The 23,330-nt window shown below is 46.0% G+C and overlaps 1 protein-coding gene across 1 annotated transcript; it reads right to left on the bottom strand.

Moving 5' to 3' along the window:
* Positions 1-14,714: 14,714 nt before the first annotated feature.
* Positions 14,715-18,836, bottom strand: LOC120994142 (uncharacterized protein K02A2.6-like). Its single transcript, XM_040422597.1, has one exon. It carries the CDS (start codon positions 18,834-18,836, stop codon positions 14,715-14,717), a length of 4,122 nt encoding a protein of 1,373 aa, XP_040278531.1.
* Between the last annotated feature and the right edge of the window lie 4,494 nt (positions 18,837-23,330).

The following is a 23,330-nucleotide window of genomic DNA, read 5'->3' as shown; positions in this document are numbered from 1 at the left end:
GTTGTTGCCTCTGGGGTAATTTTTGTTGTTTCTTGGACAGTTGTAGTTGTGTCTTGGGTTGTAGTAGTAGTCTCTGGTGCAGTTGTGGTTGTCTCTATGGTTGTGGTCTTATCTGTAGTGGTTATTTCTGTGGTAGTTGTCTCAGTAGTAGTTGTGTCTTGGAGAGTGGTTGTTGCGTCTAGAGCAGTTGTTGACTCTGAAATAGATGTCACTTGGCCAGTAGATGTTGCCTCTAAAGTAGTTGTTTCTTGGGAATCAGTTGTTGCCTCTGGGGTAATTGTGGTTGTTTCTTGGACAGTTGTAGTTGTGTCTTGGGTTGTAGTAGTAGTCTCTGGTGCAGTTGTGGTTGTCTCTATGGTTGTGGTCTTATCTGTAGTGGTTATTTCAGGGGTAGTTGTCTCAGGAGTAGTTGTGTCTTGGAGAGTGGTTGTTGCGTCTAGAGCAGTTGTTGACTCTGAAATAGATGTCACTTGGCCAGTAGATGTTGCCTCTAAAGTAGTTGTTTCTTGGGAATCAGTTGTTGCCTCTGGGGTAATTGTGGTTGTTTCTTGGACAGTTGTAGTTGTGTCTTGGGTTGTAGTAGTAGTCTCTTGTGCAGTTGTGGTTGTGTCTATGTCTGTGGTCTTAGCTGTAGTGGTTATTTCAGGGGTAGTTGTCTCAGGAGTAGTTGTGTCTTGGAGAGTGGTTGTTGCGTATAGAGCAGTTGATGACTCTGAAATAGATGTCACTTGGCCAGTAGATGTTGCCTCTAAAGTAGTTGTTTCTTGGGAATCAGTTGTTGCCTCTAGGGTAATTGTGGTTGTTTCTTGGACAGTTGTAGTTGTGTCTTGGGTTGTAGTAGTAGTCTCTGGTGCAGTTGTGGTTGTCTCTATGGTTGTGGTCTTATCTGTAGTGGTTATTTCAGGGGTAGTTGTCTCAGTAGTAGTTGTGTCTTGGAGAGTGGTTGTTGCGTCTAGAGCAGTTGTTGACTCTGAAATAGATGTCACTTGGCCAGTAGATGTTGCCTCTAAAGTAGTTGTTTCTTGGGAATCAGTTGTTGCCTCTAGGGTAATTGTGGTTGTTTCTTGGACAGTTGTAGTTGTGTCTTGGGTTGTAGTAGTAGTCTCTGGTGCAGTTGTGGTTGTCTTTATGGTTGTGGTCTTATCTGTAGTGGTTATTTCAGGGGTAGTTGTCTCAGTAGTAGTTGTGTCTTGGAGAGTGGTTGTTGCGTCTAGAGCAGTTGTTGACTCTGAAATAGATGTCACTTGGCCAGTAGATGTTGCCTCTAAAGTAGTTGTTTCTTGGGAATCAGTTGTTGCCTCTGGGGTAATTGTGGTTGTTTCTTGGACAGTTGTAGTTGTGTCTTGGGTTGTAGTAGTAGTCTCTTGTGCAGTTGTGGTTGTCTCTATGTCTGTGGTCTTAGCTGTAGTGGTTATTTCAGGGGTAGTTGTCTCAGGAGTAGTTGTGTCTTGGAGAGTGGTTGTTGCGTATAGAGCAGTTGATGACTCTGAAATAGATGTCACTTGGCCAGTAGATGTTGCCTCTAAAGTAGTTGTTTCTTGGGAATCAGTTGTTGCCTCTAGGGTAATTGTGGTTGTTTCTTGGACAGTTGTAGTTGTGTCTTGGGTTGTAGTAGTAGTCTCTGGTGCAGTTTTGGTTGTCTCTATGGTTGTGGTCTTATCTGTAGTGGTTATTTTAGGGGTAGTTGTCTCAGTAGTAGTTGTGTCTTGGAGAGTGGTTGTTGCGTCTAGAGCAGTTGTTGACTCTGAAATAGATGTCACTTGGCCGGTAGATGTTGCCTCTAAAGTAGTTGTTTCTTGGGAATCAGTAGTTGCCTCTAGGGTAATTGTGGTCGTTTCTTGGACAGTTGTAGTTGTGTCTTGGGTTGTAGTTGTAGTCTCTGGTGCAGTTGTGGTTGTCTCTATGGTTGTGGTCTTATCTGTAGTGGTTATTTCAGGGGTAGTTGTCTCAGTAGTAGTTGTGTCTTGGAGAGTGGTTGTTGCGTCTAGAGCAGTTGTTGACTCTGAAATAGATGTCACTTGGCCAGTAGATGTTGCCTCTAAAGTAGTTGTTTCTTGGGAATCAGTTGTTGCCTCTGGGGTAATTTTGGTTGTTTCTTGGACAGTTGTAGTTGTGTCTTGGGTTGTAGTAGTAGTCTCTTGTGCAGTTGTGGTTGTCTTTATGTCTGTGGTCTTAGCTGTAGTGGTTATTTCAGGGGTAGTTGTCTCAGGAGTAGTTGTGTCTTGGAGAGTGGTTGTTGCGTCTAGAGCAGTTGATGACTCTGAAATAGATGTCACTTGGCCAGTAGATGTTGCCTCTAAAGTAGCTGTTTCTTGGGAATCAGTTGTTGCCTCTAGGGTAATTGTGGTTGTTTCTTGGACAGTTGTAGTTGTGTCTTGGGTTGTAGTAGTAGTCTCTGGTGCAGTTGTGGTTGTCTCTATGGTTGTGGTCTTATCTGTAGTGGTTATTTCAGGGGTAGTTGTCTCAGTAGTAGTTGTGTCTTGGAGAGTGGTTGTTGCGTCTAGAGCAGTTGTTGACTCTGAAATAGATGTCACTTGGCCAGTAGATGTTGCCTCTAAAGTAGTTGTTTCTTGGGAATCTGTTGTTGCCTCTGGGGTAATTGTGTTTGTTTCTTGGACAGTTGTAGTTGTGCCTTGGGTTGTAGTAGTAGTCTCTGGTGCAGTTGTGGTTGTCTCTATGGTTGTGGTCTTATCTGTAGTGGTTATTTCAGTGGTATTTGTCTCAGGATTAGTTGTGTCTTGGAGAGTGGTTGTTGCGTCTCGAGCAGTTGATGACTCTGAAATAGATGTCACTTGGCCAGTAGATGTTGCCTCTAAAGTAGTTGTTTCTTGGGAATCAGTTGTTGCCTCTAGGGTAATTGTGGTTGTTTCTTGGACAGTTGTAGGTTTGTCTTGGGTTGTAGTAGTAGTCTCTGGTGCAGTTGTGGTTGTCTCTATGTCTGTGGTCTTAGCTGTAGTGGTTATTTCAGGGGTAGTTGTCTCAGTAGTAGTTGTGTCTTGGAGAGTGGTTGTTGCGTCTAGAGCAGTTGTTGACTCTGAAATAGATGTCACTTGGCCAGTAGATGTTGCCTCTAAAGTAGTTGTTTCTTGAAAATCAGTTGTTGCCTTTGGGGTAATTGTGGTTGTTTCTTGGACAGTTGTAGTTGTGTCTTGGGTTGTAGTAGTAGTCTCTGGTGCAGTTGTGGTTGTCTCTATGGTTGTGGTCTTATCTGTAGTGGTTATTTCTGGGGTAGTTGTCTCAGGATTAGTTGTGTCTTGGAGAGTGGTTTTTGTGTCTCGAGCAGTTGATGACTCTGAAATAGATGTCACTTGGCCAGTAGATGTTGCCTCTAAAGTAGTTGTTTCTTGGGAATCAGTTGTTGCCTCTAGGGTAATTGTGGTTGTTTCTTGGACAGTTGTAGTTGTGTCTTGGGTTGTAGTAGTAGTCTCTGGTGCAGATGTGGTTGTCTCTATGTCTGTGGTCTTAGCTGTAGTGGTTATTTCAGGGGTAGTTGTCTCAGGAGTAATTGTGTCTTGGAGAGTGGTTGTTGCGTCTAGAGCAGTTGTTGACTCTGAAATAGATGTCACTTGGCCAGTAGATGTTGCCTCTAAAGTAGTTGTTTCTTGGGAATCAGTTGTTGCCTCTAGGGTAATTGTGGTTGTTTCTTGGACAGTTGTAGTTGTGTCTTGGGTTGTAGTAGTAGTCTCTGGTGCAGTTGTGGTTGTCTCTATGTCTGTGGTCTTATCTGTAGTGGTTATTTCAGGGGTAGTTGTCTCAGGAGTAGTTGTGTCTTGGAGAGTGGTTGTTGCTTCTAGAGCAGTTGATGACTCTGAAATAGATGTCACTTGGCCAGTAGATGTTGCCTCTAAAGTAGTTGTTTCTTGGGAATCAGTTGTTGCCTCTGGGGTAATTGTGGTTGTTTCTTGGACAGTTGTAGTTGTGTCTTGGGTTGTAGTAGTAGAATTCTCTGGTGCAGTTGTGGTTGTCTCTATGGTTGTGGTCTTATCTGTAGTGGTTATTTCAGGGGTAGTTGTCTCAGTAGTAGTTGTGTCTTGGAGAGTGGTTGTTGCGTCTAGAGCAGTTGATGACTCTGAAATAGATGTCACTTGGCCAGTAGATGTTGCCTCTAAAGTAGTTGTTTCTTGGGAATCAGTTGTTGCCTCTGGGGTAATTGTGGTTGTTTCTTGGACAGTTGTAGTTGTGTCTTGGGTTGTAGTAGTAGTCTCTGGTGCAGTTGTGGTTGTCTCTATGGTTGTGGTCTTATCTGTAGTGGTTATTTCTGGGGTAGTTGTCTCAGGATTAGTTGTGTCTTGGAGAGTGGTTGTTGCGTCTCGAGCAGTTGATGACTCTGAAATAGATGTCACTTGGCCAGTAGATGTTGCCTCTAAAGTAGTTGTTTCTTGGGAATCTGTTGTTGCCTCTGGGGTAATTGTGGTTGTTTCTTGGACAGTTGTAGTTGTGTCTTGGGTTGTAGTAGTAGTCTCTGATGCAGTTTTGGTTGTCTCCATGGTTGTGGTCTTATCTGTAGTGGTTATTTCAGGGGCAGTTGTCTCAGTAGTAGTTGTGTCTTGGAGAGAGGTTGTTGCATCTAGAGCAGTTGTTGACTCTGAAATAGATGTTACTTGGCCAGTAGATGTTGCCTCTAAAGTAGTTGTTTCTTGGGAATCAGTTGTTGCCTCTAGGGTAATTGTGGTTGTTTCTTGGACAGTTGTAGTTGTGTCTTGGGTTGTAGTAGTAGTCTCTGGTGCAGTTGTGGTTGTCTCTATGTCTGAGGTCTTAGCTGTAGTGGTTATTTCAGGGGTAGTTGTCTCAGGAGTAGTTGTGTCTTGGAGAGTGGTTGTTGCGTCTAGAGCAGTTGATGACTTTGAAATAGATGTCACTTGGCCAGTAGATGTTGCCTCTAAAGTAGTTGTTTCTTGGGAATCAGTTGTTTCCTCTGGGGTAATTTTGGTTGTTTCTTGGACAGTTGTAGTTGTGTCTTGGGTTGTAGTAGTAGTCTCTTGTGCAGTTGTGGTTGTCTCTATGTCTGTGGTCTTAGCTGTACTGGTTATTTCAGGGGTAGTTGTCTCAGGAGTAATTGTGTCTTGGAGAGTGGTTGTTGCGTCTAGAGCAGTTGTTGACTCTGAAATAGATGTCACTTGGCCAGTAGATGTTGCCTCTAAAGTAGTTGTTTCTTGGGAATCAGTTGTTGCCTCTAGGGTAATTGTGGTTGTTTCTTGGACAGTTGTAGTTGTGTCTTGGGTTGTAGTAGTAGTCTCTGGTGCAGTTGTGGTTGTCTCTATGTCTGTGGTCTTATCTGTAGTGGTTATTTCAGGGGTAGTTGTCTCAGGAGTAGTTGTGTCTTGGAGAGTGGTTGTTGCTTCTAGAGCAGTTGATGACTCTGAAATAGATGTCACTTGGCCAGTAGATGTTGCCTCTAAAGTAGTTGTTTCTTGGGAATCAGTTGTTGCCTCTGGGGTAATTGTGGTTGTTTCTTGGACAGTTGTAGTTGTGTCTTGGGTTGTAGTAGTAGAATTCTCTGGTGCAGTTGTGGTTGTCTCTATGGTTGTGGTCTTATCTGTAGTGGTTATTTCAGGGGTAGTTGTCTCAGTAGTAGTTGTGTCTTGGAGAGTGGTTGTTGCGTCTAGAGCAGTTGATGACTCTGAAATAGATGTCACTTGGCCAGTAGATGTTGCCTCTAAAGTAGTTGTTTCTTGGGATTTAGTTGTTGCCTCTGGGGTAATTGTGGTTGTTTCTTGGACAGTTGTAGTTGTGTCTTGGGTTGTAGTAGTAGTCTCTGGTGCAGTTGTGGTTGTCTCTATGGTTGTGGTCTTATCTGTAGTGGTTATTTCTGGGGTAGTTGTCTCAGGATTAGTTGTGTCTTGGAGAGTGGTTGTTGCGTCTCGAGCAGTTGATGACTCTGAAATAGATGTCACTTGGCCAGTAGATGTTGCCTCTAAAGTAGTTGTTTCTTGGGAATCTGTTGTTGCCTCTGGGGTAATTGTGGTTGTTTCTTGGACAGTTGTAGTTGTGTCTTGGGTTGTAGTAGTAGTCTCTGATGCAGTTTTGGTTGTCTCCATGGTTGTGGTCTTATCTGTAGTGGTTATTTCAGGGGCAGTTGTCTCAGTAGTAGTTGTGTCTTGGAGAGTGGTTGTTGCATCTAGAGCAGTTGTTGACTCTGAAATAGATGTTACTTGGCCAGTAGATGTTGCCTCTAAAGTAGTTGTTTCTTGGGAATCAGTTGTTGCCTCTAGGGTAATTGTGGTTGTTTCTTGGACAGTTGTAGTTGTGTCTTGGGTTGTAGTAGTAGTCTCTGGTGCAGTTGTGGTTGTCTCTATGTCTGAGGTCTTAGCTGTAGTGGTTATTTCAGGGGTAGTTGTCTCAGGAGTAGTTGTGTCTTGGAGAGTGGTTGTTGCGTCTAGAGCAGTTGATGACTTTGAAATAGATGTCACTTGGCCAGTAGATGTTGCCTCTAAAGTAGTTGTTTCTTGGGAATCAGTTGTTTCCTCTGGGGTAATTTTGGTTGTTTCTTGGACAGTTGTAGTTGTGTCTTGGGTTGTAGTAGTAGTCTCTTGTGCAGTTGTGGTTGTCTCTATGTCTGTGGTCTTAGCTGTACTGGTTATTTCAGGGTTAGTTGTCTCAGGAGTAGTTGTGTCTTGGAGAGTGGTTGTTGCGTCTAGAGCAGTTGATGACTCTGAATTAGATGTCACTTGGCCAGTAGATGTTGCCTCTAAAGTAGTTGTTTTTTGGGAATCAGTTGTTGCCTCTAGGGTAATTGTGGTTGTTTCTTGGACAGTTGTAGTTGTGTCTTGGATTGTAGTAGTAGTCTCTAGTGCAGTTGTGGTTGTCTCTATGGTTGTGGTCTTATCTGTAGTGGTTATTTCAGGGGTAGTTGTCTCAGGAGTAGTTGTGTCTTGGAGAGTGGTTGTTGCGTCTAGAGCAGTTGATGACTCTGAAATAGATGTCACTTGGCCAGTAGATGTTGCCTCTAAAGTAGTTGTTTCTTGGGAATCAGTTGTTGCCTCTGGGGTAATTGTGGTTGTTTCTTGGACAGTTGTAGTTGTTTCTTGGGTTGTAGTAGTAGTCTCTGGTGCAGTTGTGGTTGTCTCTATGGTTGTGGTCTTATCTGTAGTGGTTATTTCTGTGGTAGTTGTCTCAGGATTAGTTGTGTCTTGAAGAGTGGTTGTTGCGTCTCGAGCAGTTGATGACTCTGAAATAGATGTCACTTGGCCAGTAGATGTTGCCTCTAAAGTAGTTGTTTCTTGGGAATCAGTTGTTGCCTCTAGGGTAATTGTGGTTGTTTCTTGGACAGTTGTAGTTGTGTCTTGGGTTGTAGTAGTAGTCTCTGGTGCAGTTGTGGTTGTCTCTATGTCTGTGGTCTTAGCTGTAGTGGTTATTTCAGGGGTAGTTGTCTCAGTAGTAGTTGTGTCTTGGAGAGTGGTTGTTGCGTCTAGAGCAGTTGATGACTCTGAAATAGATGTCACTTGGCCAGTAGATGTTGCCTCTAAAGTAGTTGTTTCTTGGGAATCAGTTGTTGCCTCTAGGGTAATTGTGGTTGTTTCTTGGACAGTTGTAGTTGTGTCTTGGGTTGTAGTAGTAGTCTCTGGTGCAGTTGTGGTTGTCTCTATGTCTGTGGTCTTAGCTGTAGTGGTTATTTCAGGGGTAGTTGTCTCAGTAGTAGTTGTGTCTTGGAGAGTGGTTGTTGCGTCTAGAGCAGTTGTTGACTCTGAAATAGATTTCACTTGGCCTGTAGATGTTGCCTCTAAAGTAGTTGTTTCTTGGGAATCAGTTGTTGCCTCTGGGGTAATTGTGGTTGTTTCTTGGACAGTTGTAGTTGTGTCTTGGGTTGTAGTAGTAGTCTCTGGTGCAGTTGTGGTTGTCTCTATGGTTGTGGTCTTATCTGTAGTGGTTATTTCTGGGGTAGTTGTCTCAGGATTAGTTGTGTCTTGGAGAGTGGTTGTTGCGTCTCGAGCAGTTGATGACTCTGAAATAGATGTCACTTGGCCAGTAGATGTTGCCTCTAAAGTAGTTGTTTCTTGGGAATCAGTTGTTGCCTCTAGGGTAATTGTGGTTGTTTCTTGGACAGTTGTAGTTGTGTCTTGGGTTGTAGTAGTAGTCTCTGGTGCAGTTGTGGTTGTCTCTATGTCTGTGGTCTTATCTGTAGTGGTTATTTCAGGGGTAGTTGTCTCAGTAGTAGTTGTGTCTTGGAGAGTGGTTGTTGCGTCTAGAGCAGTTGATGACTCTGAAATAGATGTCACTTGGCCAGTAGATGTTGCCTCTAAAGTAGTTGTTTCTTGGGAATCAGTTGTTGCCTCTAGGGTAATTGTGGTTGTTTCTTGGACAGTTGTAGTTGTGTCTTGGGTTGTAGTAGTAGTCTCTGGTGCAGTTGTGGTTGTCTCTATGTCTGTGGTCTTAGCTGTAGTGGTTATTTCAGGGGTAGTTGTCTCAGTAGTAGTTGTGTCTTGGAGAGTGGTTGTTGCGTCTAGAGCAGTTGTTGACTCTGAAATAGATTTCACTTGGCCTGTAGATGTTGCCTCTAAAGTAGTTGTTTCTTGGGAATCAGTTGTTGCCTCTGGGGTAATTGTGGTTGTTTCTTGGACAGTTGTAGTTGTGTCTTGGGTTGTAGTAGTAGTCTCTGGTGCAGTTGTGGTTGTCTCTATGGTTGTGGTCTTATCTGTAGTGGTTATTTCTGGGGTAGTTGTCTCAGGATTAGTTGTGTCTTGGAGAGTGGTTGTTGCGTCTCGAGCAGTTGATGACTCTGAAATAGATGTCACTTGGCCAGTAGATGTTGCCTCTAAAGTAGTTGTTTCTTGGGAATCAGTTGTTGCCTCTAGGGTAATTGTGGTTGTTTCTTGGACAGTTGTAGTTGTGTCTTGGGTTGTACTAGTAGTCTCTGGTGCAGTTGTGGTTGTCTCTATGTCTGTGGTCTTAGCTGTAGTGGTTATTTCAGGGGTAGTTGTCTCAGTAGTAGTTGTGTCTTGGAGAGTGGTTGTTGCGTCTAGAGCAGTTGTTGACTCTGAAATAGATGTCACTTGGCCAGTAGATGTTGCCTCTAAAGTAGTTGTTTCTTGGGAATCAGTTGTTGCCTCTAGGGTAATTGTGGTTGTTTCTTGGACAGTTGTAGTTGTGTCTTGGGTTGTAGTAGTAGTCTCTTGTGCAGTTGTGGTTGTCTCTATGGTTGTGGTCTTATCTGTAGTGGTTATTTCAGGGGTAGTTGTCTCAGTAGTAGTTGTGTCTTGGAGAGTGGTTGTTGCGTCTAGAGCAGTTGTTGACTCTGAAATAGATGTCACTTGGCCAGTAGATGTTGCCTCTAAAGTAGTTGTTTCTTGGGAATCAGTTGTTGCCTCTGGGGTAATTGTGGTTGTTTCTTGGACAGTTGTAGTTGTGTCTTGGGTTGTAGTAGTAGTCTCTGGTGCAGTTGTGGTTGTCTCTATGGTTGTGGTCTTATCTGTAGTTGTTATTTCTGGGGTAGTTGTCTCAGGATTAGTTGTGTCTTGGAGAGTGGTTGTTGCGTCTAGAGCAGTTGTTGACTCTGAAATAGATGTCACTTGGCCAGTAGATGTTGCCTCTAAAGTAGTTGTTTCTTGGGAATCAGTTGTTGCCTCTAGGGTAATTGTGGTTGTTTCTTGGACAGTTGTAGTTGTGTCTTGGGTTGTAGTAGTAGTCTCTGGTGCAGTTGTGGTTGTCTCTATGTCTGTGGTCTTAGCTGTAGTGGTTATTTCAGGGGTAGTTGTCTCAGGAGTAGTTGTGTCTTGGAGAGTGGTTGTTGCTTCTAGAGCAGTTGATGACTCTGAAATAGATGTCACTTGGCCAGTAGATGTTGCCTCTAAAGTAGTTGTTTCTTGGGAATCAGTTGTTGCTTCTAGGGTAATTGTGGTTGTTTCTTGGACAGTTGTAGTTGTGTCTTGGATTGTAGTAGTAGTCTCTGGTGCAGTTGTGGTTGTCTCTATGGTTGTGGTCTTATCTGTAGTGGTTATTTCAGGGGTAGTTGTCTCAGTAGTAGTTGTGTCTTGGAGAGTGGTTGTTGCGTCTAGAGCAGTTGTTGACTCTGAAATAGATGTCACTTGGCCAGTAGATGTTGCCTCTAAAGTAGTTGTTTCTTGGGAATCAGTTGTTGCCTCTAGGGTAATTGTGGTTGTTTCTTGGACAGTTGTAGTTGTGTCTTGGGTTGTAGTAGTAGTCTCTTGTGCAGTTGTGGTTGTCTCTATGGTTGTGGTCTTATCTGTAGTGGTTATTTCAGGGGTAGTTGTCTCAGTAGTAGTTGTGTCTTGGAGAGTGGTTGTTGCGTCTAGAGCAGTTGTTGACTCTGAAATAGATGTCACTTGGCCAGTAGATGTTGCCTCTAAAGTAGTTGTTTCTTGGGAATCAGTTGTTGCCTCTGGGGTAATTGTGGTTGTTTCTTGGACAGTTGTAGTTGTGTCTTGGGTTGTAGTAGTAGTCTCTGGTGCAGTTGTGGTTGTCTCTATGGTTGTGGTCTTATCTGTAGTTGTTATTTCTGGGGTAGTTGTCTCAGGATTAGTTGTGTCTTGGAGAGTGGTTGTTGCGTCTAGAGCAGTTGTTGACTCTGAAATAGATGTCACTTGGCCAGTAGATGTTGCCTCTAAAGTAGTTGTTTCTTGGGAATCAGTTGTTGCCTCTAGGGTAATTGTGGTTGTTTCTTGGACAGTTGTAGTTGTGTCTTGGGTTGTAGTAGTAGTCTCTGGTGCAGTTGTGGTTGTCTCTATGTCTGTGGTCTTAGCTGTAGTGGTTATTTCAGGGGTAGTTGTCTCAGGAGTAGTTGTGTCTTGGAGAGTGGTTGTTGCTTCTAGAGCAGTTGATGACTCTGAAATAGATGTCACTTGGCCAGTAGATGTTGCCTCTAAAGTAGTTGTTTCTTGGGAATCAGTTGTTGCCTCTAGGGTAATTGTGGTTGTTTCTTGGACAGTTGTAGTTGTGTCTTGGATTGTAGTAGTAGTCTCTGGTGCAGTTGTGGTTGTCTCTATGGTTGTGGTCTTATCTGTAGTGGTTATTTCAGGGGTAGTTGTCTCAGTAGTAGTTGTGTCTTGGAGAGTGGTTGTTGTGTCTAGAGCAGTTGTTGACTCTGAAATAGATGTCACTTGGCCAGTTGATGTTGCCTCTAAAGTAGTTGTTTCTTGGGAATCAGTTGTTGCCTCTGGGGTAATTTTGGTTGTTTCTTGGACAGTTGTAGTTGTGTCTTGGGTTGTAGTAGTAGTCTCTGGTGCAGTTGTGGTTGTCTCTATGGTTGTGGTCTTATCTGTAGTGGTTATTTCAGGGGTAGTTGTCTCAGTAGTAGTTGTGTCTTGGAGAGTGGTTGTTGCGTCTAGAGCAGTTGTTGACTCTGAAATAGATGTCACTTGGCCAGTAGATGTTGCCTCTAAAGTAGTTGTTTCTTGGGAATCAGTTGTTGCCTCTGGGGTAATTGTGGTTGACTTACTTGTTGTAGTAGTTGTGGTTGTTGTAGTAGTTGTCCTCGTTGTTGGTTTTATAGTTGTTGTTGTTGGTGTTGTAGTAGTTGTGGTTGGTGTTGTAGTTGTGGTTGGTGTTGTAGTCATGGTTGGTGTTGTAGTCATTGTAGTTGTAGTTAGTGTTGTAGTTGTGGTTGGTGTTGTAGTTGTGGTTGGTGTTGTAGTTGATGTGGTTGGTGTTGTAGTAGTTGTGGTTGGTGTTGTAGTCATTGTAGTTGTAGTTAGTGTTGTGGTTGGTGTTGTAGTAGTTGTGGTTGGTGTTGTAGTTGTGAGCGGTGTTGTAGTAGTTGTGGTTGGTGTTATAGTTGTGGTTGGTGTTGTAGTAGTTGTGGTTGGTGTTGTAGTTGTGGTTGGTGTACTCATTGTAGTTGTAGTTAGTGTTGTAGTTGTGGTTGGTGTTGTAGTTGTGGTTGGTGTTGTGGTTGTTGTTGGTGTTGTGTTTGTTGTTGTACTTGTGGTTGGTCTAGTAGTTGTTGTAGTTGTCATTGTAGTTATCGTTGTAGTTGTTGGGAAATTCATGTCTGGATCTGAAATAAAGAAATATCATGCATATTGAGTACTGACTTGGAAACTTGGTACTTTTTTAAGAAAGCATACTGTCTAGCATTATTTACAGGGATGCGGTAGCTGGTTTTATTTACGGAGTCATACTGTCTGCTACTATTCATGAGGGTACTATACTGTAGATGGCTTTTCCTTCTAGTTACTGGAATATCTGAGGAATAGGTGAAAGTCAAGATCAGAAAACACTTTCTTAGTCAGGAACTGTGGTGAAACCAACCTCGCCACTGGGTTTGGAGAAGCCTGTTTATCAGCCTCTTGCCTCAGGATTATGGCCCATACTAACTTTTAAACCCCTGAACCTATTCAAGTGAATTTTGGATAGGTTTGTCCCCAAGTTATACTGTTTAAATTGATGTAAGTTATATGTATGGCCAATGTAAACTCACAAAGTTGTAACAATTTATAATAAGTGTAACTTGTCAGCTTGGGAGGAATATGCTGTGGGTGTTTCTATTGTGCCATTGTCCCATTGTGTGTTTAAATGGTGATGTCTGTCCTGTTATATCCACATGTGTATTGGTGATTTCTCTTTGTCTTGAGAGATAATTGGATTGCGCCTCGGGTGTCTCCAGGGCAGAGAGGAGGAAACCATGATGCATTGTGGGGATGTATTGTCTCTGTGTATCCTACAGTGCTGCATATCTGTCCTATGTCACAGTCTTCATTCTGGTCCCCTAGGGGCGTGTACACCAGATGGGCTTGGTTGTTTTATACCTCCCTGTGGGCGGACCTGTATTTGCAAACAACTGTAATAAAAACCAGGCTGGGTGTGCCAGCACCTCAGACCACTGCTTGACCCTCAACACGGAGCCTTGTCTCGTTATTGGGGGGATCCGCTGTATGCTGTTAGAGACTGATTGCCAGGAGTGTAAGATGATTCCTGTTCGTCTGCTAGCAGCTATTCGTGAGGTTCCAGTTTGGAGTGCTACTTTGTATCCAGTTCGGGAGTTGGGTGTTCTGCAGTAGCTGTGCCTGTCTCTCAGAAAGGGGCATATCGCCTAAACGGATTTTAACCCCTTGTCTGCTGAAACGGTCCGTTACATTGGTGGCAAGCAGCGGGATCGTTCCTACAGCCAGAAGGACAGCTACAGGAGACACCATTTCTTTGGATTTTACAACTTAAGGGCAACGCATGTCTCAGTACAGCGACCCTAAAAGCACCAGGATGGAACCAGCAGTGGAGTACAGATACTCTGTGGAGGAATTTGACCGTATAATGTGGTTGCGGCTGAACTTCTTCGGACCCAATCCAGCTGAGAAATACGTGAAGTTCGTGAGGAGTCTAGTGTTCAAGACCCTACTATACCGGGCAGAAGGTGACGGTCAGCTGCCACGTTGGGTGGACCTCCACCGGAAGTTACAGTTGCGGGACAGAGAGAGCTCAGTATCCCCTCCCCAGCGTCAGAGTGTCCAGCAGGGAATCGGGAGCCCAGTCTCCATTCCCCAGCGGCAGTGTGAATTGCAGGGAATTGGGAGCCCAGTCTCCATTCCCCAGCGGCAGTGTGAAGTGCAGGGAGAGGAGAGCAGCGTCCTCCCTCCCCAGCGGCAGGCTGATTTACAGGGGGCAGAGGTAGTTGTTCCTGCCCCCCAGCAGCAGAGTGATATGCCGGGAAGGCAGTGTGAAATGCAGGGAGAGGAGCGCAGCGTCCTCCCTCCCCAGCGGCAGGCTGAGTTACAGGGGGCAGAGGTAGTTGTTCCTGCCCCCCAGCAGCAGAGTGATTTTTTGGGAATTGGGAGCCCAGTCTCCATTCCCCAGCGGTAGAGTGTCCAGCAGGGAATAGAGAGCCCAGTCTCCTTTCCCCAGCAGCAGGACACTGTATTGGGAGCGGAGACAGTCGGTCGCCCTCCCCAGCGGCTGGAAGTATGTATGGGAGAGGAGCTCGTTACCCCCTCTCCCCAGCGGCAGCTTAACGCACCAGGGGGAGACAGTAACCCCCACAACAGTGCAGATGGGACCGTGGTCTCTGCACCTACAGCACAGGGGGTAGAGACAGTCGGTCTCCCCCTCCAACAACCAGACTCTAAGCCAGGGAGCAACACAGAGACCGGGAGTACCAGCTTCCAACATAACCTTGGTGGACTCACTGGACAGAGACGGGCTACCAAATGCAACAGGTCCAGTATTGGGTTGTGGGTGGGCTGCCAGACTAACTCAGGTACCGACCGGCGTGAGGTCAGGTATCTGGTTAGTCTTCCCTGGGGGGGGGAGATGTGTGGCGAAACCAACCTCGCCACTGGGTTTTGGAGAGGCCTGTTTATCAGCCTCTTGCCTCAGGATTATGGCCCATACTAACTTTTTGTTATGTCCCCTGGACACTCTGTGTCTCTCAGGTACTGCTGGCAATGCTGCCAGTATCTGCTCAGCAAGTTACACACACAGGCCGATGTACTACTTAACCAGAGCAAGGTTTATTACTCAGAACATTATGGCATTCTTACATGGAGGAGTCTTATTCCAAACAGCTTCTGTCCTTATCAGATGTAATCCCTTCTCAGCCTCATGTGTCTGCTTCCAGTTCCCCTCACACACCGTCTGACTTCCTGGTACAGCTCCTCCTCCCCCATCATGCATCAGGAGAAAGAGGCTAAAGGTCACAGTGATCTATCACAACATCACACCTCCTTTCCTTCCCAAAAAAAAACAAAAAAAAAACAACACAAAAACATAACAAGAGAACATAACATAACAAGGCAAGCGAGATCAGTTCAGCAAGTAGTATCCCCAACTCAGTTCTGTGATTTCCGCAGCACTTCATGAGCCCTTTGTCTCTGTTCCCTGACCTCCAATGTGTCCCGTAAGATTTCAGCACTTTGCCAGCGAGGCGTTTGACGTCTTTGACGGGTAGACTTACGCAGAGGCACAGCACCGGGAGGGATAGAGTCAGTCAAGGGTTCTGGAGATGTCAGTGGGCGTCCCACAGACAAATCAGTCTCTGTAACTCCAGGCACATGTCCGGGCTCCTCAGGAATATGGTCACCAACCAGTTCAGGGTTTGGTTGTAAACTTGTGGGATCATGCCAGACACCATGCCATATGTCACCAGCAGAGTTCAGAGTAGACTCTGGTGATTGGTTAGAAAGAGGGGTCGGTTTTGTCACTAGTGGCCGGCAAATGCGTTTCCTCAATTGTGAAAGGTGTCGCCGAACACAAATGCCTTCCTCCAGGCGGACAAGGTACATTCTTCTGCCAAGAGTTCCATCAATAACGCCCGGAAGCCAAGGAGGCAAAGCTCTGTAATTCCGAGACCATACAAGATCACCGGCACGGAATCCCAGACGGCCCGGCGGAGGAGGTGTTGGTGACTGTTCCTGCGGACGAACTAAATCAAGTTTGGTGCGGAGATGCCTGCCAAACATAAGAAAAGCCGGTGACAGCCCAGTAGTAGCGTGTTTCGTGTTACGGTACATGATCAAGAATTCCAGCAGCTTCTCTTCTGACAGTCCAACCTGGTCCAGAGTGGACAGTAAGTGCTTCTTAAATGTCTGCACAAATCGTTCTGCCAGTCCATTTGAAGCTGGATGATAAGGAGCTGTTTTGTAGTGTTGGACGCCCAAGCCACTAAGGAAGGATTGAAACTCATGCGATGTAAATTGAGTTCCATTGTCGGAGACTATGGCTGTTGGCAAGCCATATTGAGCAAAAAGCTTCCTTAAGACTAGAATGGTAGCAGCTGAGGTAATAGAAGGCATTTGAAAAACCTCCGGCCATTTTGAATGCGCATCTACCACGATCAAATACATTTTACCCTGGATGGGGCCAGCAAAATCAAGATGGAGTCTGGACCACGGTTCTGTTGGCCATGGCCAAGGTTGCAGGGTTCCTCTCTTTTGGGGTCGCTGGGCTTGACAGCACCCAGGACATTGAGCAACATAATCTTCATCTGCTGTATCCATTTGTGGCCACCAAACATAGCTCCGGGCTCGCTGCTTCATGCGCACCACACCAGGATGGCCTTCATGCAGTATCCTTAGCATGGTTGATTGCAAGTACTGGGGTACAATCACTCTATTGCCCCATTGTAGGCAACCAGCATTAGTCACAAGCTCACATTTTATGGCAAAGTACGGACGAAATTCACCTGAAACTCTCTCTGGCCATCCAGTCTGAACATAAGAGAATATCTGAGACAGGAAAGGATCTGTGGCTGTATGTCTGGCAATCAGGGAGGTGGACATGCAAGATTGTGGCCTGTGTACTTCCACTACACGTACCTCTCTTAGTGGGTGGTCATCTCTTAGTGGCAATCTGGAAAAAGCATCTGCATTGCCATGGGTATCATGGGAGCGGTATCTGATAGAATAAGCATAAGCTCCTAAAAATAAAGCGTACCTTTGTAAGCGAGATGCAGTTGTTGTAGAAATTCCTTTCTGAGGGTTCAGTATTGACAACAGAGGTTTGTGGTCAGTGATAAGTGTGAACTCCCGACCATAGATGTACGCGTGAAATTTTTTTGTGGCCCATATAATGGCCAAAGCTTCCTTGTCAATCTGGGAGTAGTTTTGTTCCGCTGAGGTTAAAGACCTGGAGGCAAAAGAAATGGGGCGCTCCGTGCCATCCGGCATGACATGGGAAAGCACGGCACCCAGTCCATAAGGCGAGGCATCACAAGCCAGGATGACGGGTTTCTTTAAATCATAGTGGACCAGAACTCGAGAAGACAGAATGAGTTCTTTAGAAAGCCGAAAAGCTTCTTCACATTTGTCTGTCCATATCCATTTAGCTCTTGCATCCAGTAAGCGATGTAATGGGTAGAGCTGGTGTGCTAGGTTCGGCAAGAAACGGTGGTAGTAATTTAGGAGGCCAAGGTAAGACCTGAGCTGGGTGACATTCCGGGGGGTAGGGGCATGGGTAAGGGCTCTAACCTTTTCTTCAGTAGTGTGTAACCCATGTCGGTCCACCCTTTGGGCACAAAACTCCAGCTGAGACTTGAGAAATTCGCATTTTGAAAGATTGACACGTAAACCATACTTTTGGAGTCTCTCTAGCACAGCTTCAACATTCTTTCTGTGTTCTTCATCAGTGGGACCAGTGATGAGCATGTCATCCAGTAGACATTGGGTGAAAGGTATTCCTGCCAGTACCTCATCCATGATCCGCTGCCAGATGGCTGGAGCTGGGGCTATGCCAAAAACCATGCGGTTATACTGGAATAATCCTTTATGAGTGTTAATGGTCAACAGATGGCGTGAATCTGGGTGTACTTGCAGTTGCAGGTAAGCTTGCTTTAAGTCTATTTTTGTAAACTTTTGCCCCCCAGCCAGTGAGCCAAATAAATCTTCAAGTCGAGGCAATGGGTATTGATCCACAAGAAGTTGGTTGTTCAGAGCTACCCTGAAATCACCACAAATCCTAATGTCTCCATTCTTTTTCTTGACAGGCACAATTGGTGATGCCCATTCACTTCTATCCACTTTCGTTATGATCTTTTCAGCCAATAGGTGGTCCAGCTCTGCTTCCACTTTTTTTCGCAAGGCAAAAGGTACTGATCTTGCCTTACAAAAACGAGGTGTAGCACCAGGCTTCAAGAGGAGGTGGGCCATCTTTCCTTTTACGGTGCCCAAAGAGTCCTCAAAAACCTCTTTAAAACGTGACTTCAGGGATTCCACCCAATTGTCTACTTTAGAAAGCAATGTACATTGGGCAATGGTAAAAGGAGGCATGCCCAGGGCTTTGATCCAGTCCCTTCCATACAGCGGAGGACCTCCATTCCTTACAACATAAAGGCGTAGACTTTGACTGCGGTTGCCTAATGTAACAAGGGGTTTTACATAACCCAAGTGCTGTAGTAGTTCCTTGCTGTAGGTTTGTAGTGTGAGCTTTGTAGGTTTTAGCGGCAGGGACAGACCCGATGCTTTTAAATCAGTCCATGAAATGACAGACACAGCTGCCCCTGTATCAACATCCATGGAGACAGGACAGCCATTGAGTGTGACATCCACTTTAATCGCAGGAGTACTCCCAGTTACTCGAAACAGTCCAACATGCTGGACACATGTCTCCTCATCAGAGCTAAAACCGTTATTGTCCATATCCACACGGAATGTCTGTTTACGTCTATCTTTTGCGGTAGCGTTCGGGGAGCGAGAGCTGCGGCAAACGCGCCCAATATGACCAGTCTTTCCACAGCGAAAACAAACGACATCCTTGAACTTGCAAGCCGGCGCACTGTGAGTAGTGTTACCACAACGGTAGCAAGTCGGGGTCCCAGAGACAGAAGAATTAGGGTGGCGAGGTTTAAGCTGAGTGGCAGGGGACGGGCGTCTCGAGCGTTGAGTGATAGCAGTGTGGAATATTTCCTCACCCTGGCTTGCAGGAGTTGTAGGTGGTGCCTTCAGTAGGGTGGCGTCCCGTGTTGCCAACTCCATGACCGTAGCAAGGTCAGTGGCTTTCGTCAGAGTCAAGTCGGGTTCTGTGAGTAAACGTTTCTGTATGGCTGGGTCGCAGAGTCCCATGACGAACATGTCACGGAGAGCCGTCTGTAGGTAGTCTCCAAACTGACAAGTGGCAGCTAGTTTACGTAAAGCAATGATATATGTCTTTATATCCTCCCCGACCTGCTGCCTTCTACTGTAAAATTTAAACCGCTCTGCGATTTCTAACGGCTTCGGGTTGTAGTGTGTATGTAGAGTCTGAATTAATTCAGGCAGGGACTTAGAGGCTGGCTTGTCTGGAGAAACAAGGTCTCTGAGGGTTCCATATGCAGCTTGACCCAATGCAGTGAGAAACACTGCAACTTTCTTTTCAACAGTCACATTATTTGCTTCCATATACTGTTCCAGCCTCTCCACCCAGGAGATCCATGACTCAGCTGCAGGATCAAATGGTTGAATAAACCCTATGAAGGCCATGTGTGCTAAAATCCACAATCCTCGTCGCCACTGTTATGTCCCCTGGACACTCTGTGTCTCTCAGGTACTGCTGGCAATGCTGCCAGTATCTGCTCAGCAAGTTACACACACAGGCCGATGTACTACTTAACCAGAGCAAGGTTTATTACTCAGAACATTATGGCATTCTTACATGGAGGAGTCTTATTCCAAACAGCTTCTGTCCTTATCAGATGTAATCCCTTCTCAGCCTCATGTGTCTGCTTCCAGTTCCCCTCACACACCGTCTGACTTCCTGGTACAGCTCCTCCTCCCCCATCATGCATCAGGAGAAAGAGGCTAAAGGTCACAGTGATCTATCACAACATCACACTTTTAAACCCCTGAACCTATTCAAGTGAATTTTGGATAGGTATGTCCCCAAGTTATACTGTTTAAATTGATGTAAGTTATATGTATGGCCAATGTAAACTCACAAAGTTGTAACAATTTATAATAAGTGTAACTTGTCAGCTTGGGAGGAATATGCTGGGTGGGTTTCTATTGTGCCATTGTCCCATTGTGTGTTTAAATGGTGATGTCTGTCCTGTTATATCCACATGTGTATTGGTGATTTCTCTTTGTCTTGAGAGATAATTGGATTGCGCCTCGGGTGTCTCCAGGGCAGAGAGGAGGAAACCATGATGCATTGTGTGGATGTATTGTCTCTGTGTATCCTACAGTGTTGCATATCTGTCCTATGTCACAGTCTTCATTCTGGTCCCCTAGGGGCGTGTACACCAGATGGGCTTGGTTGTTTTATACCTCCCTGTGGGCGGACCTGTATTTGCAAACAACTGTAATAAAAACCAGGCTGGGTGTGCCAGCACCTCAGACCACTGCTTGACCCTCAACACGGAGCCTTGTCTCGTTATTGGGGGGATCCGCTGTATGCTGTTAGAGACTGATTGCCAGGAGTGTAAGATGATTCCTGTTCGTCTGCTAGCAGCTATTCGTGAGGTTCCAGTTTGGAGTGCTACTTTGTATCCAGTTTGGGAGTTGGGTGTTCTGCAGTAGCTGTGCCTGTCTCTCAGAAAGGGGCATATCGCCTAAACGGATTTTAACCCCTTGTCTGCTGAAACGGTCCGTTACATTGGTGGCAAGCAGCGGGATCGTTCCTACAGCCAGAAGGACAGCTACAGGAGACACCATTTCTTTGGATTTTACAACTTAAGGGCAACGCATGTCTCAGTACAGCGACCCTAAAAGCACCAGGATGGAACCAGCAGTGGAGTACAGATACTCTGTGGAGGAATTTGACCGTATAATGTGGTTGCGGCTGAACTTCTTCGGACCCAATCCAGCTGAGAAATACGTGAAGTTCGTGAGGAGTCTAGTGTTCAAGACCCTACTATACCGGGCAGAAGGTGACGGTCAGCTGCCACGTTGGGTGGACCTCCACCGGAAGTTACAGTTGCGGGACAGAGAGAGCTCAGTCTCCCCTCCCCAGCGTCAGAGTGTCCAGCAGGGAATCGGGAGCCCAGTCTCCATTCCCCAGCGGCAGTGTGAATTGCAGGGAATTGGGAGCCCAGTCTCCATTCCCCAGCGGCAGTGTGAAGTGCAAGGAGAGGAGAGCAGCTTCCTCCCTCCCCAGCGGCAGGCTGAGTTACAGGGGGCAGAGGTAGTTGTTCCTGCCCCCCAGCAGCAGAGTGATATGCCGGGAAGGCAGTGTGAAGTGCAGGGAGAGGAGAGCAGCGTCCTCCCTCCCCAGCGGCAGGCTGAGTTACAGGTGGCAGAGGTAGTTGTTCCTGCCCCCCAGCAGCAGAGTGATATGCCGGGAAGGCAGTGTGAAATGCAGGGAGAGGAGCGCAGCGTCCTCCCTCCCCAGCGGCAGGCTGAGTTACAGGGGGCAGAGGTAGTTGTTCCTGCCCCCCAGCAGCAGAGTGATTTTTTGGGAATTGGGAGCCCAGTCTCCATTCCCCAGCGGCAGAGTGTCCAGCAGGGAATAGAGAGCCCAGTCTCCTTTCCCCAGCAGCAGGACACTGTATTGGGAGCGGAGACGGTCGGTCGCCCTCCCCAGCGGCTGGAAGTATGTATGGGAGAGGAGCTCGTTACCCCCTCTCCCCAGCGGCAGCTTAACGCACCAGGGGGAGACAGTAACCCCCACAACAGTGCAGATGGGACCGTGGTCTCTGCACCTACAGCACAGGGGGTAGAGACAGTCGGTCTCCCCCTCCAACAACCAGACTCTAAGCCAGGGAGCAACACAGAGACCGGGAGTACCAGCTTCCAACATAACCTTGGTGGACTCACTGGACAGAGACGGGCTACCAAATGCAACAGGTCCAGTATTGGGTTGTGGGTGGGCTGCCAGATTAACTCAGGTACCGACCGGCGTGAGGTCAGGTATCTGGTTAGTCTTCCCTGGGGGGGGGGGAGATGTGTGGCGAAACCAACCTCGCCACTGGGTTTTGGAGAGGCCTGTTTATCAGCCTCTTGCTTCAGGCTTATGGCCCATACTAACTTTTAAACCCCTGAACCTATTCAAGTGAATTTTGGATAGGTTTGTCCCCAAGTTATACTGTTTAAATTGATGTAAGTTATATGTATGGCCAATGTAAACTCACAAAGTTGTAACAATTTATAATAAGTGTAACTTGTCAGCTTGGGAGGAATATGCTGGGTGTGTTTCTATTGTGCCATTGTCCCATTGTGTGTTTAAATGGTGATGTCTGTCCTGTTATATCCACATGTGTATTGGTGATTTCTCTTTGTCTTGAGAGATAATTGGATTACGCCTCGGGTGTCTCCAGGGCAGAGAGGAGGAAACCATGATGCATTGTGGAGATGTACTGTCTCTGTGTATCCTACAGTGCTGCATATCTGTCCTATGTCACAGTCTTCATTCTGGTCCCCTAGGGGCGTGTACACCAGATGGGCTTGGTTGTTTTATACCTCCCTGTGGGCGGACCTGTATTTGCAAACAACTGTAATAAAAACCAGGCTGGGTGTGCCAGCACCTCAGACCACTGCTTGACCCTCAACACGGAGCCTTGTCTCGTTATTGGGGGGATCCGCTGTATGCTGTTAGAGACTGATTGCCAGGAGTGTAAGCTGATTCCTGTTCGTCTGCTAGCAGCTATTCGTGAGGTTCCAGTTTGGAGTGCTACTTTGTATCCAGTTCGGGAGTTGGGTGTTCTGCAGTAGCTGTGCCTGTCTCTCAGAAAGGGGCACATTGCCTAAACTGATTTTAACCCCTTGTCTGCTGAAACGGTCCATTACAGGAACATTTACTATAATATTTATCCCTTGAAGGTGATGTGATGGTGAAGGTGGCCTGAACCTTACAGGAATTCAGGTTATATGAAAATGTGAAAATCTGTAGGTCCCCACACTCCAGCAGACATCATTTAGTATCCCCTGCTTGAATTCCTTACACAAATAGCCTTCACTGCTGGTAAAGTTAAACTTCACTTCCATCTTACACTTGTGAGTAACAATGAGCATGCTTTTGAGAGTATGGTTCATCCAGCAGAAAAATTCACTTAAAATATGGCACTCGCCCTAATATCCAGCTTCCTACTTTATTACATCCATTTAAAAGTGAGAAACAGCAAGGCTCCTTCACATTGACAGGCATGGCGTTCGTTTCACGCCACACATGCCTCTCCTGATCTCCTGATCAGACTCTTTAGATAGTGTTAGCATATATAGGATCAATACATAGTCACCAAATTAAGAGGGGAAGAAGGGAATTCAGTGAGTTTCGCTGATTAAATCTTATTGGCCCCAATGCTTCAGTACGTATAACTAAGGCTGAATCCTTTTCTAGCAGCAATTCATGTCTCCTGCTCCTATGTTTAACTCTTTGTAGACCTGTAAATCTCAAACTGGATGTCCTGCCCTCTTGGTAAACCCACTCCTGATGAATAAGTCAAGCGGGTCTAGAAGACGCAGCCTTCTTTTTTCTGAAGGCAGCAGTGGAGATGGTCTACCTACTTTAAGTATGAGGACATTGGGCAAAAGTAAATGAGCAGAAAAGGAAGTTTGCTTTGGACTATTAAATCATTGAAATCTTCTAGTGAATGTGGTCGTAGCTCAAAGGGATTTCGTATGGACAAATAAGTCTCCCAATATGCAGATGATTTGGATTTTGTAGAAGAATGGAACGAAACCCATTTCAAACACCCCCTGGCTCTGAGGCATATATTCCTGCAAGCAGGGGCGTAGCTAAAGGCTCATGGGCCCTGGTCCAAGGGTTCAGCTTGGGCCCCCCTTCCCTCAGTGTTTTGTGGCTAGGGAAGCACATAGCCTTCATGCTGCCTGAAGGTATCGGTGATTCTTGACCTAACCCCTTTCCTCCAGCCAGAGCTATAACTTGACCTCCATGCACTTTCTATAATACTGGTGTCTTCTTATGCGGCACAAGGGTCTTTGGGCCCCCTCAGGCTCCTGGGCCCGGTAGCGACTGCTACCTCTGCACCCCCTATAGCTACGCCCCTGCCTGCAAGGATCGGAGAGAGAATGTACAATAAT

Source organism: Bufo bufo, chromosome 3 (genome assembly GCF_905171765.1).
Source record: "Bufo bufo chromosome 3, aBufBuf1.1, whole genome shotgun sequence".
NCBI lineage: Eukaryota > Metazoa > Chordata > Amphibia > Anura > Bufonidae > Bufo > Bufo bufo.
The sequence above is the reverse complement of the archived record's forward strand: the minus strand, read 5'-3'. Positions and strand labels throughout refer to the sequence as shown.

Bases quoted from the DNA above. Each gene is read 5' to 3' on its own strand.
- LOC120994142 (XM_040422597.1), bottom strand. From the start codon at position 18,836: ATGGCCTTCATAGGGTTTATTCAACCATTTGATCCTGCAGCTGAGTCA.